We start from the raw sequence: 23,278 nt of genomic DNA on the forward strand, positions 1-23,278 counted from the left end.
CACTCTAAACATTGGCAGAAACTACTTTTAAAGGATTTGTCCTGTAGGTCTCTCCCAAGACCCGCCTTCACACACCTTAACCACCTGCCCTGGTGTGAAGGGGAGGTAGCAAATGGCATTTAGCCAAGTTTCTCCAGTAAACCTGAGGTTCTGTCTGTAAGGAGGGATGGGAGGGGCACTGGGGAACAAGATGCAGTCCCCAATGCAGCTAATACTCAGGTAGGGTGGCCCCCCTTAAATACTCAAGATCCCACTTCACTGATGGGCTTTCCTTCTCTTGCCAAACCCACCCTCCGGCTAAATCCTTTAACTCAGGCACATTGTGGTCTCTGTCCCTGTCAGTCAGCTGCTTGCAGGACTTCAGTCGAACTTCATCTGCCGCTTATATCGATTGGTTGGAAGGTCTGGCTTCTTACTCCATATTTATTTGTTTGTTCATTCATTTATTTATTTAGTTTTTAGAGACAGGGTTTCTCTGTGTAGCCCAGGCTGGCCTCAAACTCAGAGATCCGCCTGCCTCTGCCTCCTGAGTGCTGGGATTAAAGGTGTGCGCCACCACCACCCAGTTACTGCATTCTTAATAAACCTGTGCTCACTGGAGCAAAGCCCTAATACACATAGAGATGGGCCGTCTCTTCTATTCCACCCAGCTCATGTGGACAAGTCACAGACTGCCGGGCCCAAGCCTAAGAAACTCTACAGGGAAGGGGGAGGTCCTTGGCTGATGACTTCGGAAAGCCAGAGGCTCTGAAAACAGCATGGGGCGGCAACATCTGCAGGGGCCTCAGACCTAGGGCAAGTCGTCTAGGCCTCTGCTGTCTCCCAGGACACACATTAGCCACACTGTCGAGTGGCACAGCTACAGGATTTTACATGGGGAGAGCCTGGTTTGTCCTTGGGGATGTGTGGCCTAGGAGCAGCACTGGGGTCCCTGTGGACCTCCACGCTCACTGTCGGCCAGGAAAGGCTCCTGGAGTTTCTCACTTGGCAGCTGCTTTAATGCTGTGTTCCATAAAGCTTTACAGGTTTTACCCCCTCCTCAGGCCAGGGTTGGGCCAAATGAACGATGGGTCCAGAACACTGAGGCCCTTGTCCAAGAGGAAATGTATGTGGTGTTAGCCTTGCACTGCCTCCATGCTCTGGAACTGGCTCTGGAGCTCCCCATACCCTGCACCCGTCTGGACCACCCACCTACATAGACAACGGCAGTCTGGAGGCTCCCATACTCAGGATTCTCCCTCAGGCCACCTGGCTGTGATCACAGTCTCGGAGACAGCTCTCAGTTCCTCAGCTGAGCCCTCCCTGCTGATACAGAACAGAGCCAATCTCGTCATGGGAGGACTTTAGTGGGAAGGTACCAGGCACACAGCTCTGCCCACGGGTTACAGTCAGGGAGGGGGAGGGGAATAAATAATCATCAGACAGGGTTAACACAGGCTTCTCTTCCAGGCAACTGGGGCGTAGGTCCAGCTCAGCAGACCTGGATCATCATCGAAGTTACCATGTTATCAAAGGCCCTGAGAAAAGAACCCAGATTTAGAGCAGGACAGGCGACAACCCTGCCCTCTGCTGGTGGAGACTGGCACTGCCGCACCAGGTCCTCAGGACTCTGGGGCTTCTTTAGAGTTCAGAGAAGCAGAAGCACACCCACCATCCTGGGCAGCGGCGCCCACCTTCTGACTCCACAATCCCTGCACAGCCCCCACAGGCCGACTATGTCATAGATTTCCTCAGCATACCTCCCAGGGTAAGGGTCACAGGGTGTGAGCAGGGGTAAGCAATGAAGCCCATGAGCAGGAAGTGCTATCTCTGCCCTGCACTGCATAGGGCACCACTGTGCTCTCTCTTGGATCTAGGTGGGTGCAAGACTCTCAACATCTCAGTCAAAGGAAGGTGCCACCAGAAGGGACTAACTTGGGCCACCTGTCAATTTCAAGGAGCTCCTTAGGAACAGACCCAGAAAAAGAATCTGGTAACAGGTTTGCAGCACCTGTGTTTGAAGCCCATGCCTCCTGCATGAGGTCCACTCAGCTGGAGGGGAGATACCTGAGCCCAACATAAAAGGCACATGAGGCTACATCAGGAGGACATTGCCTCCACAAAAGCTATGGTCACAGCATGAGCTGTGAGCTTGCTGAGCCCTTTGGAGGTCCTTAGGAACCCACAGACACAGCTGGGAGACCAGACGGGCGAACCTCGGCCCGAGCTGCCTATGCACAGAAAGGTCTGTGTCAGCACTAGTTGGGAAACCAGGGCTGGCCGCTTTGAAACAGCGGCCTTAGGATAGTACTCATGGCTCCGGCTCCCTCACTTTCCCCATGAGCACACTGGGCCCACCTACCTTGACTGGATGCAGTCTCCGGGGTTGTAGAAGGGGTTGCACATCACGTCTGTGTAAGAGTTATGCAGCTTCCGAAACATCTGAAAGAAGGACAGAAAGCAGTTCCGACGAGCATATGCATAGGGCTTTTGCAGACTTTGCATTCTCGGTGAGGGAAGGGAAGCAGCAGACACCCACTCTGCCCCCCCCCCCCGCACTTACACTGCGGATTTCGTTGTCCCGAAGAGCTGTATTGGAGGAATCCACCACCATGACAAATTTCACCTTGGAATTGGTCACGTAGCCATATCTGCCTGGCTGTTAAGGAACACGCTTTGGCACCGGGGCTGTATGACTGCATATGTCAGTCCGGGGCCTGCCAGCCCAGAGAACTTGGTGAACCCTCACTTCGGAGAAGACTGACAACCTTGAATCACAGGAAGTGCCCAGGCTGGGGAGGCTGCACAGCAACTATGCAAGAGTGCACCTCAACTGGGGACAGCTCTGCTCCTTTTGAACTGATGCAGGGCCTGGGATGTTAAGTCGCAAAACTAAACTTCTGCCATCAGAGTGTGGAGAGGCTACAATTAGTCCCCATGGGGGTGCTCTTAGATTCTGTGGTCTTAACTTGTCCAAAGGAATGGCCAAGAGTTTACAGCAGCATGGTGCTGAGCCTAGCAACAGTGTCGTGACACAATGACCCTTGATTCAAAGTTGGTGGCCTCTAAAGAGCATAGAGAAGCCCAGATCCCTGCTATGGCACCTTTCATCCTCCAGGAAGCTCGGTTTTGCTTTTCCAGTGACTCTTCCAATTGGGGGGAGTGAGGGCTAGAGGCCATTGTTAGCTTCAGGGCACCTGCCTGCCTGACCAGCTGAAACCCCTTACAGTTTCTCTTTTCTTGTGTTTACCCCCATATCCCACCCTGCGAGGGCAGGGGCCGTGCTGAGCACCAACGGATACACCTTGTAGTCCTCAGTTGGGTAGAGCAGGCCCAGGTACAGCTCCCTCTGGTCCACCAGTGCCTTCCCCATGGCCGAGATCTTCTCATCTACCACATCCAGGGACGTGTGCACCATGTAGTGGAACTTGAGCTCATCCTCTGTGGGACTGCTGCGGATGTACAGAGGGTAATTCTGCAAGAAGGGATGGGGATCCGCCGAGTGAGTTCCAGTTCTGAAGACACCGGCAAAGCACTCCTAAGGCAGGCTCTCAGCCAGTCAACCCCTCACACTCCGAAATACACCGCGGCAGGCACTGCCTTCAGGGGTGGGACCTAACCAAAGAGGACTGGATGTCATACGCAGAGGGGGGACGACAGATATAACTCGGTGGCGCGGCATTTGCCTGATATGCACAGGGCCCTAAGTTCAATTCCCAGTACTGGAAAGAGAAAAGACATTGGACTAGGGACATAGCTCTGTGGTAGGACGCTTGAGTAGCAGCACCAAGCGTCAGCTCAATCATCTGTACCAGAGAGGAGGAGGAGGAAAAGAGGAGGAAGTGGCAGCAGAAGAGGCACAGGGGCATGAAGGTGAGCAGAAATGAGATGGCCCAGGAATGCCAACTTGAGTACAGCCTAACAACATACTCTTTCTAGAATCATCTCTGCCTCAACCACCACCACACTCTCGTGTCATCCCAAAACCAGGCACAGTGGCTATTTCTTAATGTGCCACACAGCGGCAGTGGTCTGTGGCTCAGCCCAATACACATCTGATCATCCTAAACCCACAGTCAAAAGCTTCACTCCTGGGTCCTGCATCCATTCATTGTTCGCTATGTCCAGAAATCGTCTGGTCTACTGTAGTTGAATGAGTGTCCAAATCAGGGCACCTCCGCACTGATTCCAGACTTCATCGCGAGTTTACCAAAGCAGCAGCTGCATTTTTAATTGAGTTCTGATTTTGGTGGGCTTATGGGGCATAACTCCCTCTTTCATTCTGTCAGCGTCACAGCAGCCCAGTCCCTAACGGCAGGTCTCAGGGAAGGGCGCTCAGAACCAGCAGGATCTGTGGACCTCTGGTGCTGTCTTAGCATTCATAAACAGCTTTCCAGAGGAAATGAATATATATGTTGGCCAGCGGGGAGATGAAAGCTGGGAAGAGAAGAGGCAAAGGGAAGAGGGAAACTTATCAAGAGGTTTGCTGGCCTTCACAGCGGCTGGAGTAGAAGGCTGCAAGTGGCATGAAGGGAACTATCCTAAGGCAAAGAAAAGCACTTGAATTCTAGGCTGAACTTGCGACGCGCCTGGTTTGTATTTAAATAGCACCGGCGGGGCAGCCAAGGGGACGGTCCGGAAGGCGGGGCGGAAAGACCGGACGCGGAAGGCGGCTGAGGCCGTGAAAAGAAGAACGCATAGAACGGAGGGTGGAGGGCTGCAAGAGCCGCCAAGCTTCCCGGTGGGTCTCACAACCCAGAGACCGCGGCCTGCAAGGTGGCGTCAGGAGGCGGGCGGGCGGCTGGGAGCGAGAGAGCGCAGGAGGAATCCTGATCACAGCGCTTGGCTGAGGCTTGGGAGCCTAGAGCTGAGATGAAACGAGGGCATGGCAGGAAGGAGCCCCACCGCCCGCCACCCGCTGTCCGCCGCCCGCCGCTTCACACGCACCTCCTTGGCGATCACCGCGATGCACACCGCCATATTGGCAAGCCGTGCGCCGCATCATGTGACCCGGAGGGGGTCAGGCCCCGCCCACTCCCCCCTCCCTCCTCGCGCGGCGGCTCAGACCCCGCCTTTCCCTACAGTGGCTCTGCCCTGCCTTTCAGCTCAGACCTTGATGCCGACCCTTTCCTGTCAGGCTCGAGGCCCACCTCTCCTGTTAGGACTCTGGCAGCGCCCCTGCTTCTGGGGCTCCGTCCCACTTTTCCCGTCAGGCCCCACCGATCGTGTCACTGAGCCTGGCAGGCTCGGCTCTCATGCTTCAGCTTGGTGGTGTCCCAGCTTCTCTGGCAGCCTTGCCTGTCCTGCGGCCTCCCAGACCCAAGGCCCTTTCCAGTCTGGCCTAGCCCACTCTTCTTGTCAGTCCGGCGGCCTAGGCCCCGCCTCTCCTGTCACTCAGCCCCCAAGGCCCGCCCCGCGGTCCAAAGGAAACGCCGCGAAATTGGGACTGGGTCTCGTCTCCCTGCAGGAGCTTGTTTGCCATGGCGGTATATGCCACAGCCACCAGAGGCCCGCAGCTGCTGCTGGTTCTGAGCGCCCTAGGACTCTTGGCCGCAGGTGCTCCACAGGCCCCCAACATCGTGCTGCTGCTCATGGACGATGTGAGTGGGGTCGCGCGGCGGAGGGACACGGGAGATACAGGGCGGCCACAGCGGTGACCCGAGGGAGGCCCAGACCCCGGGGTCATTTCTCGCTCTTACTGTTTCCGCAATGGGGGTCGGTGTTCAGGGAGGATCCTCCCTGATCTCCCCGAGGGAAGAGCCTGGTGTCCCCCTCCCCCTCATAAGGTGGCCCTGCCCTCGGTGCCCACTTCCAGCCTGGGCCTCTGGGGAATTCTGACCAAAGTCAAGCCTGGGGGGCGCGGAAAGGTAAGAACGTACCTGAGGAGGCTGGTGTGCAGCCTGCAGTCATCTGTGAACTCAGCCCCAGGGCTGATCTGCCTCCCTGACTTGAAAGCTTAGAGGTCAGCACTGGGTCAGATAGAACTGTCCAAACTGGACGGGACCCTGTCTTCCTCTGAACCTCAGCCCCCTAGCCCCCCACTCCACCCCAGACACACTACAGAGTGGCACCTGTCAGCTATTGTTAGAACCGGAGTCACATCCAATTCGGGTTGATTTGGAACCAGTCGTGGGCACCCCAGAGGCTAATGGCTACCTCAGCCCTCTCCACAGAGCCTTCAGACCTGTGCTCATCCACGCTAAACTCCTCAAAGTGGTGCCCACCAGAATGGAGGGTGCCATGTATGTAAAATAAGTTGGATTTTAGAGACTTAGTAGAAAAAGAAAGTGAACATCCCATTTGATAATCATTAGGTTAGTGGTTCTTTATTATGAAGAAAATTATATGCCTGAAAAGTCCACTCCATGATCCCACTACCCAGAATCCACTGCAGGAAACCTTGAATGTTTCTTTCCAGCTCCCCATTCTGTGTGGACCGTGACTAATTCACACTCTGGGTGCCCGGCTTCTCTGGCTCCTGTTCTGGTGGCTGGTGGCAGGCTTTGTGATATAGTGCCTTTCGGTATTAGGACCTTTTAGAGCCAAATCACACTGGCTTGGTTTGTTGGTTTATTGGTTGGTTTGCTCAGACACTTGTCGGTTTTCTGCTCTCTCCTTTCCAAATGAGAGCCTGTGAGGAGCGAGAGGTCCTTCCTACCCCTCCATTAGGCTACTGAAGAGTGTTGAAATAATAGACTTTGGATAACTGAGTTAGGGAAATGTACTGTTAGCCTTCACCTTGCCTACTCACTTTTATTCTTTGTTTGTTTGTTTGCTTGCTTGCTTGCTTGGTGTTTTTTTTTTAAATATTTATTTATTATGTATACAATATTCTGTCTGCGTGTATGCCTGAAGGCCAGAAGAGGGCACCAGACCTCATTACAGATGGTTGTGAGCCACCATGTGGTTGCTGGGAATTGAACTCAGGACCTTTGGAAGAGCAGGCAATGCTCTTAACCTCTGAGCCATCTCTCCAGCCCCTTGCTTGGTTTTTTTGAGACATGTTCTTGCTGTGCAGTTTTGGCTGGCCTGAAACTCACTCTGTAGCCCAAGGTGGCCTCAGACTCAACGCAATCGTCCTGCCTTTGCCTCCCCAGTGCTAGGATTGCAAGCATGAGCCACTGCATCTAGTAGCCTAATGACTTTTCTAATCTGGAACTAGAAAACGTGGAGTTACATGTAAGGCTGAGTGTGCATTTCCTTTGGATGGCTACAGACGAATAGAGGGGTTTTGGATAATGGATGTGACTAGCACCAGATTAGTTTACCTGAAGGTGGTTGCTTAGGAACCCCCACCACCTATATCCTGAATACCCTGGGGCTGGCCCAGAACATTTTGCAAACCTTGGCTCTTGTCATATAGGGACTTTTGATGCATACAAATGAAAACGAACTCGACTTCAGCAAAACTGGGAATCCCTGGCTTTACCAACTAGGTCACGCTGGCTTAAAGCAGGTGGTTCCAGGCTTCCGCTTTCATAAGGCCGCTGTCTGTAAGCTGGCCCCTGGTGGCCCCATGATAGCCTCATGACAGCCCTAGGCGACTCCCAGTTCATCTACCCTATTGTCAGCAGTCCTAGTGGGGCGGTGGCTTTGGCTGTCTCTGGCCCACTCGAAGCATAAGGTGAGAAGAATACGCTGCACTGTGCAACAGCTGGACCCACCTCTGGAAAGGACACCCTGGGTGGGGAGGCCTCCTGGGTTCATACTCGACCTATTCCAGGGTGCCTGTGGCAGAAGAAGCAAGGATGCCACAAGGGGAAAAGGCTCTGAGGTGCCCCCTAGGTGGCAGATAAGGACAGCCTCAGCAGCACAGGAGCTTCCATACTAGTCCCTTTTCTTCTGCAAACCCCTCCCTTTGCTCTGCATAGCTGCCTTTGCCAAGCTGATCATGTCTGAATCTGTAACATGTGCTTATGTCTGTCTGGCTTACCTAGAATGACATGGCTCCAAGCTCCAGACTTGATAACTGTCTGATTGTCTAAGATTGTCTCTAGCTTAAATTCTTTAAGGATTGCCACTGACTTTGGACTGATTGACCATGGTCCTGTCCTGCCCTGGTCATATCATGAGCAGCTGGAGTGCTGTCCTCAGGAAGGTCATTGTAGGATGTTGCCTTTAGTGGGCACTGGAATCTGGGTATCCTCGCCTGGGAAGGGCGGTTTTTTTTCTTTTTTTTTTTAAATATTTATTTATTATGTGTACAATATTCTGTCTATGTGTATGTCTGCAGGCCAGAAGAGGGCACCAGACCTCATTACAGATAGTTGTGAGCCACCATGTGGTTGCTGGGAATTGAACTCAGAACCTTTGGAAGAACAAGCAATGCTCTTAACCACTGAGCCATCTCTCCAGCCCAAGAGCAGTTTCTTGTACCTAAGCAGTGTATAGGTATCTGGATTCATATGAAACACCACCTCCCCGTTTCACCACAATCTCACTCTGGATTCTCCTTGACTCCTCAGCCCTTAGGATCTCTGTGGAAAGAATTCAGATGAGGCATATAGACTAGAGTAGGAGATAGGTAGCGTTTATTACAAACCTATGAACTGCTGCTCTCACGGGTGAGAGTAGGCAATGGTCACAGGGACCATTGTAGCACAGAGCATACTCAAAGGATGAGACTGGACAATGACCAGAAAGGACCATTGCAGAGCACACTACTCATGGTCATTGGAGGCAAGTATGGGCTGGAAGTATGGGCAGGCTCATTGGCCTAGTGCCTCGGATGGCTTTCCACATAATCCTCCCTGACATGGGGAGCTGAGTGGAACAGAGAAGGACAAATACGACCCAAGTTCAAATAAGCTTTGGTCCTAGCCATCAGTGGAGGCACACACCTTTAGTCCCAGCACTCAGAAGACAGAGACAGGCAGATCTTTGAGTTCGAGGCCAGGCTGGTCTACAGAGTGAGAATACCTGAGGGGCTGGAGAGATGGGTCAGAGGTTAAGAGAACAGAGTGAGTACCTGAATACCCAGGGCTACACAGAGAGACCCTGTCTCAAAAAAAAAAAGAAAGGAAGGAAAGGAGGGAAGGGAGGGAGGGAGAGAGGGAGGGAGGGAGGGAGGGAGGGAGGGAGGGAGGGAGGAAGGAAGGAAGGAAGGAAGGAAGGAAGGAAGGAAGGAAGGAAGGAAGGAAGGAAAACGTCCAGCTCTTCTAGGTATGCCAACCTGCAGTCTTGTGTAGCAAGTATAGCCATAAATTTGGCCCAACACAAAAATCATAAACTTACTTAAAACATATTTTTGTCATGTTTTTGTAACTGATTGTAATTCTTTTTTTTTTTTTTTTTTTTTTTTTTTGATTTTTTGAGACAGGGTTTCTCCGTAGCTTTTGGTTCCTGTCCTGGAACTAGCTCTTGTAGTCCAGGCTGGCCTCGAACTCACAGAGATCCGCCTGCCTCTGCCTCCCGAGTGCTGGGACTGATTGTAATTCTTAAACATGAACTTTGTAGAAGACAACACTATATCACAAAGACAAAAATTGTATATGCCTACTTCTCTAAATGTCACGACTCTACCCAGGGTCATAAATACAACTCTAGGCCTGGAGGGATGGCTCAGCCGTTAGGGGCTAGGCTCACAACCAAAACATAAATACAACTCTAGTCACATTCTGTGAACTGGCCATTCCTCCCACAACTTCAGGTTTTGGTTTTGCAAGCTGATTGTTAAGGATCCATCCCCAATAACTTCTAGGCCTGCTAATATCTAATTAGTTATCTTATCCCCCTGTGTATCTGTCATCTTGGTGTGTGTGAGGTACACGTCTTCAAGACCAGCCAGCCCAAAGTGAGAACTCTAGATCCTAAACCTCTGGTTGCTTCCACCCACTTGTGCTGTCACAACCTGACCTTGGGGGAAGCAGGCTTGAACCTCCAGCCCTGGGGGCAGGAGGCTGGAAGCCGCCTGGTCTAGCTCTCCCACTGCCACCTGTCCGTCCTCGCCTTTGTCTTGTCTAACTGCTTTGCCATCCTCCACTGTGGTGAGCCACAGCTGGGAGCTGACTGCATGTCCTTCCTCCAATGAGAGTTTTCCACAGCTGGTTCAAAGCACAGTTTACATCTCAAAGGGAGTAAGAGTTTATTCTGAGCCAAATCTGAGTGATCACGGCCTAGACACACGGGTTCAGGTTTCCTTGAATAACATTCCAGTGTGGAAGTGTAATAAGGTCAGACTCATGAGCTCCAGATGGTCATGAATTTGGAAAAATACAATTCCACCCAGACACTATAACCTACAGCTTGTTCGTCCATCATCTGGTGGCCACTTGGACTGGCTCTAGCCTTTGATGGTTGGAATCAGACTGCCACGGACACTCATGTAGTCCTGGAGCGTGAGTTTTCAGTTCTGTAAGGTACAGTGAGCCAGGCTGCTAGGCCATGCGGTAACTCTAGGCTCAGCTTTCAGAGCAACCTCACCACTTGCTTTTGAAATCTAAATTTGCATAACAGTTTTATGCTGAAAATAGATGTGTATTCTTAGATACCAAGACTCTAGGAGCATACAGAGGTTGATCTCAGCTGGGGAGGAAGGCAAATGCAGATATATTCCTGGTGGTGGTCAAACTGATGTAGAGGCGAGAGCCCGCAAATTCCTAGTAAGCCCTGGAGCAGCTCACAGAATCTGCCAAGGTTTGGGCAAACTCAATGGCTCTTCCTTGGAACAAAAGAGCCATTTGTTGGAAGGGTTCACTCCTCATCTCTTTGATCTTCCCTGCAGATGGGCTGGGGTGACCTGGGTGTTAATGGAGAGCCTTCCAGAGAGACCCCAAATTTGGACCGGATGGCTATAGAGGGCATGCTTTTCCCAAACTTCTATTCTGCCAACCCGTTGTGCTCACCATGTAAGTTGCTGCTGCCCTCCATCCCGAACCCAGTTAGCCAGCAGAGTCTTCCATGTATGCCCCTCTAACCCTAATCTAGGTAGAGCAGCCTTTTCTCAGGCTTCAGGAAGGCTGCAGGTAGAGTGAGGACTATGTCACTGTCTCCCAGAACTGCCACATTGCCCTCAGAGTACTGTCTGTACTTCCTGGTCACAGGACATGGGTGTAATGGAGAGGTAGTGAGGCCATGTCCTCTTCCCAAGGAATGTCACTGTTATTACATTGGTGCTTACAGAAGTGCTGACCTTAAGTAAGAGCAGTGGGTGGGGTGAGGGGTCGATAGGAGGCAGGCCATAGGGGCCCACAGTCTGGTGGCTGTCCCAGAGTCTGGAGACTGAGCATGCGAACAGAGCTGAGTAGCAGGGCCTGCTATATAAACTGCCAGCTGTCATCAGGCCTTTGGGCCATCTCCCACTGCCTGACTTCTTCAGTCCAGAGGCTAGAGGAGACTGAAACACAACAGTTCAATGTCACCCTGATGCACTCATGACAGGCACATCCCAGGGGCTGTGCACATGGGAGGCACTGCAGAGCTGGCTGGGGGCCTACTAGATTTGTTTCACAATGTCTGTTTTTATCTTTCCATGTAGCCAGGGCAGCCCTGCTCACGGGACGGCTGCCCATCCGCAATGGCTTCTACACATCCAATGCGCATGCAAGAAACGGTATGCCACCCCTCACCCGCCACCCTGCAGGTACCTCTGTCTAGGTAAGGGAAAGCTGGTGTCCTAGGCCTTAGTGTGAGAGGTTTGGGGTCTGGAACAGTAAATAAAGACAGCCTAAGGTGGAACCGACTACCACAGTACAGACCCCATGTCACAGACTTTTTCCCTGAAGTGGCCCAGTGAAAACCAAGCTGGGGCTGAGGTACCTCAAGCACTGCACGGTACCCTCCTACTCCACTAGGAAAACCATGAGGTTTCAGGTCAGAGCAGGGAATGCTCTAGAAACAAGCTCAAGAGCTTGGATAGGTTCTCTAAGGATAGGGTCCTTATCCCAGATAAGATGGGATTTCAAGTGGCCTTGAAGAAAAGGACTGTGGGAAGAACCAGGATCACAGCCTATAGGGAACAGCATGGTGTCAAATGGCAAACCAGACTGAAGATGTGAGAGACAGGTGGGAGGAAGGGGCAGCATTACACCGTCCCCACCATGCTGGTGCTAACTTGGAGAGTACCTGGAGTATCTTGGGAAGTGTACCTGTCCTGACCACAGTCCTGCCTGTCCACCTTGATGGGGCAGTGTGTATATCCATTACAGACACGTGATTACTTCTAATGCAGTATTGTTTTTCCAGCTTACACACCTCAGGAGATCATGGGTGGCATCCCTGACTCAGAACTCCTCCTACCTGAGCTCCTAAAGAAGGCAGGCTATACCAACAAGATCGTGGGCAAGTGGTGAGTCCTGGACCTCCCTCTGGGCAGGTCTTTTCTGCCCAGGTCTTTCCAAATGAGAACTTCTTAGAAGAAGTAGAAATGGGATTCCAAGTCCATTTAGATTTTTGTAGTGATTTTTTTGTTTTCTGAGGCAAGGTCTCACTATGTAGCTCAAACTGATTTTGGTTTCATGATCCATTGCCTCATCTTCCACATGCTGAGATTATAGTTGTGCACCATCTATAATCTTTTTTTTTAATATTTATTTATGTATTATGTATACAATATTCTGTCTGTGTGTATGTCTGCAGGCAAGAAGAGGGCACCAGACCTCTTTACAGATGGTTGTGAGCCACCATGTGGTTGTCGGGAATTGAACTCAGGACCTTTGGAAGAGCAGGCAATGCTCTTAACCACTGAGCCATCTCTCCAACCCCATCTATAATCTTTTTGAGGGAACTTTCTTTTTAAATCCATCTGGGGTTAAAGGCATGTGACACCACCGCCCGGCATCTTTTAAGAACTTGCTGTTTCAGCCAGCAGTGGTGGTACACGCCTTTAATCCCAGCACTTGGGAGGCAGAGGCAGGCGGATCTCTGTAAGTTTGAGGCCAGCCTGGTCAACAAGAGCTAGTTCCAGGACAGGCTCCAAAACTATAGCAAAACCCTGTCTTGAAAAACCAAAAAAAAAAAAAAAAAAAAGTTGGTGTTTCAGACACACGTATAGTACACAGATTTGCATGCAAGTAAAACACAATAAAAGTAAAAGTAAATATATCTTTTTGTAAAATTAAAAAAAAAGAGCATGGTATTTAAAGTCAGGAAGTGGATGAATGTGGTAGAGCACACCTTTAACCCCAGCACTCGGGAGCAGAGACAGTTTGAAGCCATCCTAGTCTGCATAGCTGCAGGCCAGCCAAAGCTACATAGAGAGACCCTGGCTCAACTAAACTAAAAAGTCAGGGTCCTTAGTCCAGCAGGAGCTCAGACACCAGCCTCCAGCCGAGCATCTCAGCATGACACTGAGCAAGCACTCAGTTGTCCTCATCCTCCCTCCTTCCCACCACACTTTCCATCATCTCTGCCCCACCCATGCTTGTGGTCACAGCAAAATGCCGCTAATGAGCCAACCTCATTCTTGCATACAGATGAGACAGTTTGTCATTCGCCAGAGGGCTTCTGTCAAAGAAGCCAGTGCTAGGTAGGAGCAGGGAAGGAGCAGCAGGTGGCTGAGTCCGTGAGATGAGCAATCACGTCAATAATGGCTCCTGTAGCTTCATGGTGGCTGGTCTCTAGCTCTGACGTTCATCTCATTTATCCACAACATCCCGTGATCCCCCCCGATAGGGCTCTCCCCAGTCCGAAGCCAAGCAGGCCTCCTCACTGCTCATGGCCCCACTCATGGCTCCCCTTGGGAATGGTTTCTCTGACTCTGTTGTGAGTCACAGCAGTGGAAAACCTGATACTAGGAGATCCAGGCAACCCAGAGCCTAAGAAACATTTGTCATCATTCAAGCAAAAAATGAAACCTAGCCATAACAAGGGGATGGTGGCAGAGAAGAGCTGACAGGCATCAAGTCCCTCCTCATCTGCACAATCCTAAGCAGCTGGCAAGGAAGTCCATGAAACCATGGTAGAGGCAGGCAAAGAGCCGGAGGTCCTACAGTAACCAGAGATGCCTGTGTCTCACCTGACAGTTCTGCTAGGTCCACAGCTTCCAACTGTCGGGGACAGGGGGCCAAAGCTGAGCAGGAAGCAAGTTTCCACAGAGCTACTCCTCTTCCTGGATGACTTCTGATAGGAAAGAGGTGACCAAGAGGAACAGCTGAGGCAGATCTCTTCTATGAGCAGGGTTTAGTCCAGGGCTATCAGCTATAGTCAGTACTGTGCCCTTTATGTTGACCTTGACACAGAGGGTCTAGATTTCATTTCCCTCACCAAGTCCTGCATGGACACGGAGTTTAGACTCCTGCAAGTAGACTGCGGGGTCTGTCAGCAGCCAATTGTGGGTGAATGCGACTGGAACACAAATCTCAGGAGACCACCAGCCCACTCTCCAGTCCTGCTCGCCTGCTGGTCAGTACCAACCACTGTTAGGACCAAGTGCACAGGATTATAACTGTGTCCAGGCAGGGCACTGGTTGTGCTTTTCCTACACAGAGACATGGACACAAGGGTCCTCCCATCTGTTCTGCAGTAATCGGAAAGGTCAAATACCTTGTAGTGGGCCTGAGAGCACAGCAACACAGAGGATGTAATGCAGGCTGACATAATCTGAGATGTCATTGCACCATAGTGGTGCACTAGTCCTCAAAGGGGTGATCATAGACTGAGTATGTGAAGGTCGGAGAATAGTTCTAACGGTTCACTGTGTGCAGCCATTAGGCAGACCAAGCACTGCAGAGCCAACCATGCTGTGCCAGTCTCCTCTGCGGGTGTGGAAACTGAGTTCTAGACAGGTGTTCTTCTCTGAAGGTGAAGAGTTGATGACCATCCAGTTATCCCCCACAACTTCTCTGCTGCCCTTTCGCCCTACCCACGGAATGGTAACCTCAGATCTACATACTCTGTACATGGAGGAAAGGTCGAGGTGGAGCCCCCTGAAGATAGCCTATCCCAAGAACAGCTGGGAAAAGGATACTCCCCTCAGGGATGCTGTATTGAAAGCTATACCTGAAAAAGGCTTTCTGCAGGTGTGCGTGTACAACACACATAAACAGGTTTGTGTCCCAGGCTGGATGATAATGGCACACATAGCATGGTTTGGAGTCTGGTAGACTAGCATGTGCTCTAAAGAGCTGGTAGGAGCTGGAGTCCCCAGGAAAAGACAGGCTCTCCTGCAGGGATACCTCTGGACTGCTGACCCACTGATGCTTAGAGTTGGAGCTGGGATAGCGGCACTTCTCAGCAGCCTTCCTGTGGTTACTAGTGGATGGAGTAAATACGATTAAGTGTCCCTGAAAGAAAAGGAGGCAGGATGGATGTAGACGGAAGTTTCTTCCTGCCTGGTCCCACACCTATTCAGTCCCATATAAACACACAGAGGCTTATATTAATTATAAACTATTTTGCCTATTAGTTCAGACCTATTATTAACTAGCTCTTAAAACTTAAATTAAACCATAATTCTTGTCTATGTCAGCCACGTGGCTTGGTACCTTTTATTAGTGAGGCATTCTCCTCTTGCTTTCTCTCCATCTGACTGGTGACTGCGTCTCTCCTTTCCTCTTCCTAGAATTCTCCTAGTCTGGTTTCCCTGCCTGTACTTCCTGCCTGGCTACTGACAAATCAGCGTTTTATTAAACCAATACGAGTGACAAATCCTTACAGTGTACATAGCAGATGGGAGAGCATGGGGTAATACCTGGCATGGGGTGGGGAGATCCTGCAGCTTTTCCTAAGGCCCTTTACCCTGTGAAGCTTCCCTCTGTGGACCCTTCTCTGGGTCTCCGCATAGCTTGCACTCTACCAGAGTAAGCATATTGCCATATTCTTTTTTGCTCATGCCCTGGCCTCTGAGGATGAGGGGACAGTCCTAAGCACTGCATTGTCTTCCCACCCAGCCACCTTCCTGGTGATTTCCCTTAGCTGGGGTAATACTCTGGCTTTTGTGTTAACAGATGGAGCCGTGACCTGCCTGACTAGAAACCCAAGGGACAACACAGTCCTTGGAGTGTCCCTGAGGGTAAAGAAAGGCAGGGGAAACTGCTAGAGCCTAGAGATAGTTGAAATGGGCGCTTGCATCCAGCTGCTTTCAAGGCATCTGGGAGATTTCTCTCCATGCATTATCCTTCAGATACTGAGGGGACCCCTAAACCCTCTTTTGTGTCTCATTGTGCCCAGATGCCATTGGCTGTGCTGGGACACTCTCGGCTGTGCCTGGAAGCCCTTGGCTTGGTCAGGACATTCTGCTTTACTGAAATACCCCCAGTTATGCTTGGATGCCTTTGGATATGCCTAGAGTTCTGGACACTAGCATCGTCTGGGATGGCAATGGTTCCTGTGCTCCTCCTTGAAATGAGGTCTGACATTTTGTATCTAGGTGTGTCTAGACCATGGTGGGGTGCTACAGGCTGCTTATATGGTTTGCAATTGTGATGGTGACTGATTGTTGTTGATCAAAACATTGGAATGTCCCCAGTTGAGGGGGGGTCTCTGATGTGTCCTGGTTCCTGTTTCTAGGCATCTAGGTCACAGACCCCAGTTCCACCCCCTGAAACATGGATTTGATGAGTGGTTTGGATCCCCCAACTGTCACTTTGGACCTTACGACAACAAGGTCAAGCCCAACATCCCCGTGTACAGGGACTGGGAGATGGTCGGCAGGTAACAGACAGAGCCCTTTCCCTTCCCTCCTGAACCACCCACCAGCATCTGGTATCCTATGAGTTGAGAGTGAGATCTCTGCTTCTTAGGCAGTTTTTCCCAGGCCCTCCCGAGTCTCACCTGAGGCCGTTTCTAACCTTTCCAGAGTTATAAATTCCTTTCAGATATGTGCTCAAAAGTCCTCCTGCATCCAAGGTGTGCTCTTAGCTTATATTTTGGAGGATCTAGGACCCATGTACCCTCTTGGTGGGGTAACCATCATCTTCAGGCACTAAGTTGGCCTATTAGCTGCACACAAGAGAGGAGATTGTGGGGCTAAGTTGACGTGAGAGTCCGGGGACTGCCCATTGTTACACAGAAAGATATCTACTCTGGAGGGAGCCCACCTGGATCAGGCCTTGTACGCGTGCCTCCAGCTTGTAGCTCTGGTGTCAAGCTGACTCACCTTTCTTGAATTTTGATTGCTTAATTTTTCTTTTCCTTCCTCCTTTGTTCCTTGGGTGGAAGTTCTTATATCAGCACCTAAAGATTGAACCAAACACTGCCCTTTTAAAAAGGAGTGCCTTATATCTACAGTGACAGTCATCCCTGCAGTCAATAAAGTGTTGGCTTCACAAACCTGAGGACCTTAGTCCAGTCCTCAGTGCTAGTGTAAAAAGCTGGGAAGAATGGCATGCCCTTGTAACCCCAGTGCTGTGGAGGCTGAGACAGGAGGATCCCTGGGGCTCACTAGCCCACCAGCCTAATTATGAGTTCAAAACCAATAAGAGACTCTGGCCCAGCATGGTGGCGCACCCCTCTAGTACTAGCACTTGGGACACAAAAGGAGGCAGATCTCTGTGAGTGTGAGGCCAGCCTGGCCTGGTCTACACAGCCTAGCCAGGGCTATACAGTAAGACCCTATCTCCAAAAAATTCAGTAAGACAGAAAGAGAGAGACCCATCTCAAGGAGATTGTCCTCCATCCTCTACATCCGTGTGCACCCACTGTATGCACACCTGCATTACATGTGTACCTATACACACATATACACATGCATTTATTTTTAAAGCCTATGCCCTTAGCTGCACCTTCAGACCTTGTCTCATCTCTACAGCACACACACCTGCTCTACACTCATCGTACATGCTGGGGCCATCAGAGCCTTGTCACGTCAGACAGGACCTTCACCTAAGAGCTGTGTGAGCTCATGGAACATTCCCGACTGAAATTAAGGAAGGGGCTTTTCTGACTAAATTCTTTTAAAAAAAAAATATTTATTTATTATGTATACAATATTCTGTCTGTGTGTATGCCTGAAGGCCAGAAGAGGGCATCAGACCTCATTACAGATGGTTTTTAGCCACCATGTGGTTGCTGGGAATTGAACTCAGGACCTTTGGAAGAGCAGGCAATGTTCTTAACCTCTGAGCCATCTCTCCAGCCCCTCTGACTAAATTCTGATTTTTGCTTTCAGATTTTATGAAGAATTCCCAATTAACCTGAAGACCGGGGAAGCTAACCTCACCCAAATCTACTTACAGGTAAGACCTAGTAGGCTGGTCAAAGCAAAGAGGCAGGAAGATGCTGGGGAAGCAGAGGGATGAAGCAGAGGAGAATGGAGGCTATTCCCACAGGAAGCTCTAGACTTCATCAGGACTCAGCATGCAAGGCAGAACCCCTTCTTCCTCTACTGGGCCATCGACGCCACACATGCGCCAGTTTATGCCTCAAGACCTTTCTTGGGTACCAGCCACCGAGGGCGGTAAGTGTAAGCCCCACTGGGGCCTTCAGTTTGCTCAGTATCATTGGGTGGGTGCTCTGGAGCATTATGGGAACTCCAAAGCAGCTGGGATGTTTTCTAGTTGTGAAGATTGCTTAGCATACATGAGGCCATTGAACCCCCAGGGGTTTCATTCCCCAGCACCGTAAAAGAAAGATATGACTTCCTCATCAGTGATGAGAGGAAAGTTGTAGTGGTTATGTCGGCTTTGTTTGCAATGAACCATTTGAAAATGAGCTGGGACTTCCCTTTGAGAGGCAGCTAGCTGCCCCGCTGCTCACCTCCAAAGTGAAAAGATTAGTGTTCAGGTCACACTAATGCCCTCAGCTGCCTGATAGAATGTCCTCCTCCCCTGCAGGTATGGTGATGCTGTTCGGGAAATAGATGACAGTGTTGGAAAAATTCTGAGCCTTCTGCAGAACTTGGGCATCAGTAAGAACACATTTGTCTTCTTCACATCCGATAATGGTGCAGCCCTCATTTCTGCTCCCAAAGAAGGCAAGTTCTGTTTCCTGTCCTCTTGCCCCAGGTCAGTAACAAGAAGGCAGTCATAGCCGGGTGGTGGTGGTGGCGGCGCACGCCTTTAATCCCAGCACTCGGGAGGCAGAGGCAGGCGGATCTCTGGGAGTTCGAGGCCAGCCTGGTCTACAAGAGCTAGTTCTGGGACAGGCACCAAAGCTACAGAGAAACCCTGTCTCAAAAAACCAAAAAAAAAAAAAAAGAAGAAGAAGAAGAAGGCAGTCACAGACTGAAACCTCCCAGAATAGAGTACCTAGCAGCAAGGTCTTGACCCTACTGACTCAGGCCTGGCCTGGGTTCACATAAATTTGAATCCTGAGAGAGAGGAACAGGCAAGTGTCATGGGGAGGAGATGCTGTCTCGAGATGGTCCTTACCTGCAAGAAGCCAGTTTCCAGCAGCCTCAGGCTAAGGAGACTTTGGCAGCCAAGGCTTTGGCAGAATACCTGGTGGTGCTAGGGTAGAGCTTGTTTGGCTACTACAGAGGTGGCAGGAAAAACATCCTGTCTTGGGAGCTGTCCAATTGATGAACCTGGGATAGTCACCCACAGTGCTGCAAGGGCTCAACTATTAACATGAAGCTACCTGTCACAGCTGAGGGCACAACAGTCTCCTCATCCTGTACTGCCCTTAGGCAGTTTGGGCTCCGCTACCTCCAGGTGGCTCAGTCAGTCCTGCCACCCAGGGTCCTGGAGGCTTCCCGGTTTCAGGTAAAGAAACCCAGTATAGCCTCGTAAACCAAGGAAAAGCTGGTTTGACAATAGAAAAGACCATCGAGTCTAGCCAGGCTGACCTAGAGGTTCTTGATGCCCAGATATGTGATCCACAATGACCTTAGTTCTCATTCAAACTTTCTACATACGTCTGAGAGGAAAGAGCAAGCCTCCATCACCTCCAGCAGATAGCCAGAGATCAACTGTTACCTATTTGGCCAACTCTAAGAGATGGGAGGGGCTAGGCAGAGGAAAATGGTATCATTTCTAACTGTGACCTTAAGACCTTGGCAGCTGCTCTCATGTGTGGTAGATTAGAGGGCAAGAGTCATCCTGAACCTAGGGTAGAAGATGGTGGCCATAAAGATGACAAAAGTTCCTGGAGTCTGTCAAGTCTATGCTCCAACTTGTTATAAAAAGTGGAAAAATAGGGGGCTGGAGAGATGGGTCAGCAGTTAAGAGTACTACTGCCTGTTCTTCCAGAGGCCCTGAGTTCAATCCCCAGCAACCACATGGTATCTCACAACCTTCTGTAATGAGATCTGGTGCCCTCTTCTGGCCTGCAAGCAGAATACTGTATACATAATAAATAATAAAGAAAACATTAAAAAAAAAAAAGAATCCACATTCCATACCTAGCTTAAGAAAAGTAGAAATAGATTTGGGCGGTGGTGGCACACATCTTTAATCCCAGCACTGGGGAGGAAGAGGTATGCGGATCTCTGAGTTCAAGGCTAAACCTGGTCTACAGAGTGAGTTCTAGAACAGCCAGGGCTACACAGAGGAACCTGTCTTGAAAAACAGAGAGAGAGAGAGAGAGAGAGAGAGAGAGAGAGAGAGAGAGAGAGAGAGAGGGAGAGGGAGAGGGAGAGGGAGAGGGAGAGGGAGAGGGAGAGAGAGGAAGAAGAGAGGAGGAGGAGAAGAAGTATTAGCAATAAAATAGAATATGATCCCCTTCAGGCCCAGGTATCCTCCCCCAGAGAGCTTTCTTGTTACCTAACTTTTCTTCTTATGGGTAGCCATGCTTGTTTCTTGTCCATACCATTAGCCTGGGGAGGTGAAGAGGGCTGCTGCTGGGGCTTACACTGCTGTGTCTGCTGCATACGAGAAGAATCAGGATTCCACGGGAGCTGCAGAGCACAGTGACTGCCGTTCCCATGGATGAGAGTCCTGTTTGAGTTTCACCGGGGAAGTACTTTGTTTCTCCCTCCCTCTGTGTTTTGGGGCCTGAGGTAGAGTCTCAGCCGCTCATGCTATGGCATCTATCCTTGTGGAACAGGCCCACCCAGCTCCAAGACCTTGGATTTCTTCCTTGTGTCTAGGGTAGAGGCGTAAAGGGGCTTTGCCCCTACCAGCTTCTCACAGGCTTGTTCAGGAGCTAGCAGCTTCAAAATATAGCTGTGTACCCCTGCCCCACACACCGTGGGACCCTCCCCAGTACATGATGCCTGGGAACATTAGCATCTAAGAACACTAACTCAAAAGCGCCAGTGGCCGTTTTCCTGTTTCTGAGCAGTGACTGCAGATAGAGGCTGGTGGCTCCTAGTGAGGCAAGAATTTTCAGTTCTCTCTAGAAAGCTGTAGCCAGAGCATCTTAGTTGTCTGGATCAGAGCCACCCAGGTTTCCTGACTGCAGCTTGACCTCTCCTCTTGGTTCTTTGTCCCTGTGATGGCCTCAGGACTCAAATGTGCCTAACCAGGAGTTCAAAAGTCAAGATTGCCCACCAGGGGTGCTGTGTGTCCCTGATTCCCCAGATGATCTGAGCCCTGAGCTCTTGAAATTGATAGGTGGTGACTCTCGTCCTCAGGTGGCAGCAATGGTCCCTTCCTGTGTGGGAAGCAGACAACATTTGAAGGTGGGATGAGGGAACCTGCGGTCGCATGGTGGCCAGGGCACATTGCTGCAGGCCAGGTAAGTCAGCACTGCACACTGAAGCTATATCTCCTGCAAGGTCTCTGGGGCATCAGTGTCCAGGTGATAAGGAGGCTTCTGTAGTCAACTAACTGCCCATGTTCTGTGAACTTACCACAAGGGACAGCTGCAGCCCTACGTGGGACCCTGATGTCTTTGTGGCAAAGACCAGAGGTGGGCCTCAAGTGGATGAATCTGGCCACCTTCATATCAGGCAGCACCCTCACCCCCAAGCTTTGGCCCCAGGTAGGCCGCCCCTTATGTAAGAATCCCGTCTGGAACTTGTAGTCCCCACACGAAGTGCTTGCTGCTGAGATCGCTGTCCCTTAGCTGGCCTCTTTCCCTAGTGATCTTGAAGACAGTGTCCCTCTGGGTTCCTCAGTTCACCCTGCAGTGGCAGCCTCCATATACTTAGGGGCGGACAGGACAGCTGACTGTAACAAATACCGCTTGCGTGGACAGTACAGGCCAGCCTCCTGCTAGAGGCCAGATGATGCATATCCTCTATCCCACCTGCTGTCTCACGTGCCTATTGCTGTGTGGGATCCTATAGCCACAGAGTCCAGGGATTGAAATGCAAATGTCCCTGTGGCTGTCACTCTGCCAGACAGTCTTTACCCTCCCCTCTAACTGCACAGATTAGGAAAGTGAGGCCCAGCGAGGTCACCTGTCCAGCCTGCCAGCTACAATGGCAGAACTGGCAGCAACCCCCAGTCATCCAGACGGGACCTCCATTCCTACTCACCATGCTTTGGATAGTCTCCACGTGTCCCCAGCAACAACTGGGACTTATCCTCAGTATCTTGCTTCTAAACCTAGACCTGTTTGAGCCTCTGCACCTCACTCCCTCTGCCTATGGCCTCTTGATATGAAACTCCAGGTCACACTAATCACCAGAGCACCACAGGTTGGTGGATCTCACAGTTTGTCGAACAGGCCTGCCTGTCGTCTGGCCAACTCCCTCTGTAGAACAGAGTGTCCATGGCAGTAAACACGGCTACTGGGATCCTAATGGACACGCAGACTGGCCATGACCATCTAACCCGTATGAAAGGGACCTGGCCCACAGCTGCACCTGTGGATGAGAGGGAACTCTTCATTTCCTAAGGCCATCGCTCCCAGCTCTTGTGTAGCTGTGGGAGCACTGAGCCAGTTATCATTGAGTGAGGAATGGAGACACAGGAGATTCATGAGGATTTCCAGGGAAGAGACGCTTGGTATGGCCTTTGTTCCACCATGAGGAGCCATAACCAATCATAGGTTAAACCCCACTCCCACCTGGTACTGGCAAAGCACAGAGAGGTAACTGGGAAAAGGGAGCTGGAGCTGCCTGTGGGCCAGGGATGCCTAGCCCACTGAACTTAAGTCCATTGGGCTCAGAGCATCTGCTTCCACAGCTATTCCTGCCAGGTGCCCTCTGGCACCAGCTGAGGAGAAACGAGGTTTGACACTGGAGTCAAAGGCACACAGCCTTGCCTTCTGAGGGGAGAAAGAGCAGCGCTCCAGAGCTATGGCTTTCTTTTCACCATGCTTCCCATAAGACAACAAACTGGAATGGGTTTCCATGGGATTCACGCTGTGTGCTCCGTAATAACTTAAAACACCCCGACATTCATCCGCCCTGCAGCAGATACTTAGCACCTGGCAGCAGGGGTATAATTGCAGCCTTTGATGCAGCTTCATCTGGAAGAGCTCACAGCAACCTCCTGCTGCTGAGTACTGTATCACTCAGAGCTCCCTGTGCTCAGCGCCATCAGATCCCCTCCTTTCAATCCCTCAACCAGGGATGTGCTCCCTTCTCTTA

At 50.9% G+C, this 23,278-nt stretch overlaps 2 protein-coding genes across 9 annotated transcripts in view; one reads left to right on the forward strand and one right to left on the reverse strand.

Annotated features, from left to right (window-relative positions):
* Nucleotides 1-1,327: 1,327 nt before the first annotated feature.
* Trappc2l (trafficking protein particle complex subunit 2L) lies at nt 1,328-5,261 on the reverse strand. Of its 3 annotated transcripts, none has more exons than XM_057753647.1 (5): nt 5,130-5,261; nt 3,282-3,454; nt 2,543-2,630; nt 2,342-2,421; nt 1,328-1,517 (listed from the first exon to the last, which is right to left on the reverse strand). In XM_057753647.1, the coding sequence occupies exons 2-5, from the start codon at nt 3,395-3,397 to the stop codon at nt 1,472-1,474; spliced, it is 330 nt and encodes a 109-aa protein (XP_057609630.1). In that variant the 5' UTR covers nt 3,398-3,454; nt 5,130-5,261; the 3' UTR covers nt 1,328-1,471. The 3 variants fall into 3 exon arrangements, with proteins under 3 accessions (XP_057609630.1, XP_057609631.1, XP_057609629.1); XM_057753648.1 differs by having other exon boundaries at nt 5,104-5,137; XM_057753646.1 differs by lacking the exon at nt 5,130-5,261 and adding an exon at nt 4,927-4,979.
* Nucleotides 4,635-23,278, forward strand: part of Galns (galactosamine (N-acetyl)-6-sulfatase) — a 31,949-nt gene continuing 13,305 nt past the window's right edge. For 2 of the 6 annotated variants that reach the window (XM_057753641.1, XM_057753644.1), the window contains exons 1-9: nt 5,312-5,579; nt 10,703-10,826; nt 11,456-11,530; nt 12,163-12,265; nt 16,426-16,569; nt 18,026-18,092; nt 18,186-18,313; nt 18,690-18,829; nt 21,371-21,474. In XM_057753641.1, coding sequence (XP_057609624.1) covers nt 5,460-5,579; nt 10,703-10,826; nt 11,456-11,530; nt 12,163-12,265; nt 16,426-16,569; nt 18,026-18,092; nt 18,186-18,313; nt 18,690-18,829; nt 21,371-21,474 — 1,005 coding nt within the window. In that variant the 5' untranslated portion in view covers nt 5,312-5,459. Of the gene's footprint in view, nt 4,721-5,079; nt 5,580-10,702; nt 10,827-11,455; nt 11,575-12,162; nt 12,266-16,425; nt 16,570-18,025; nt 18,093-18,185; nt 18,314-18,689; nt 18,830-21,370; nt 21,475-23,278 lie in introns of those variants that run through there. The other 4 variants (XM_057753639.1, XM_057753643.1, XM_057753642.1 and 1 more) reach the window with 3 other exon arrangements.

The sequence above is a fragment of the Chionomys nivalis genome, chromosome 21 (genome assembly GCF_950005125.1).
Source record: "Chionomys nivalis chromosome 21, mChiNiv1.1, whole genome shotgun sequence".
Classification (NCBI taxonomy): domain Eukaryota; kingdom Metazoa; phylum Chordata; class Mammalia; order Rodentia; family Cricetidae; genus Chionomys; species Chionomys nivalis.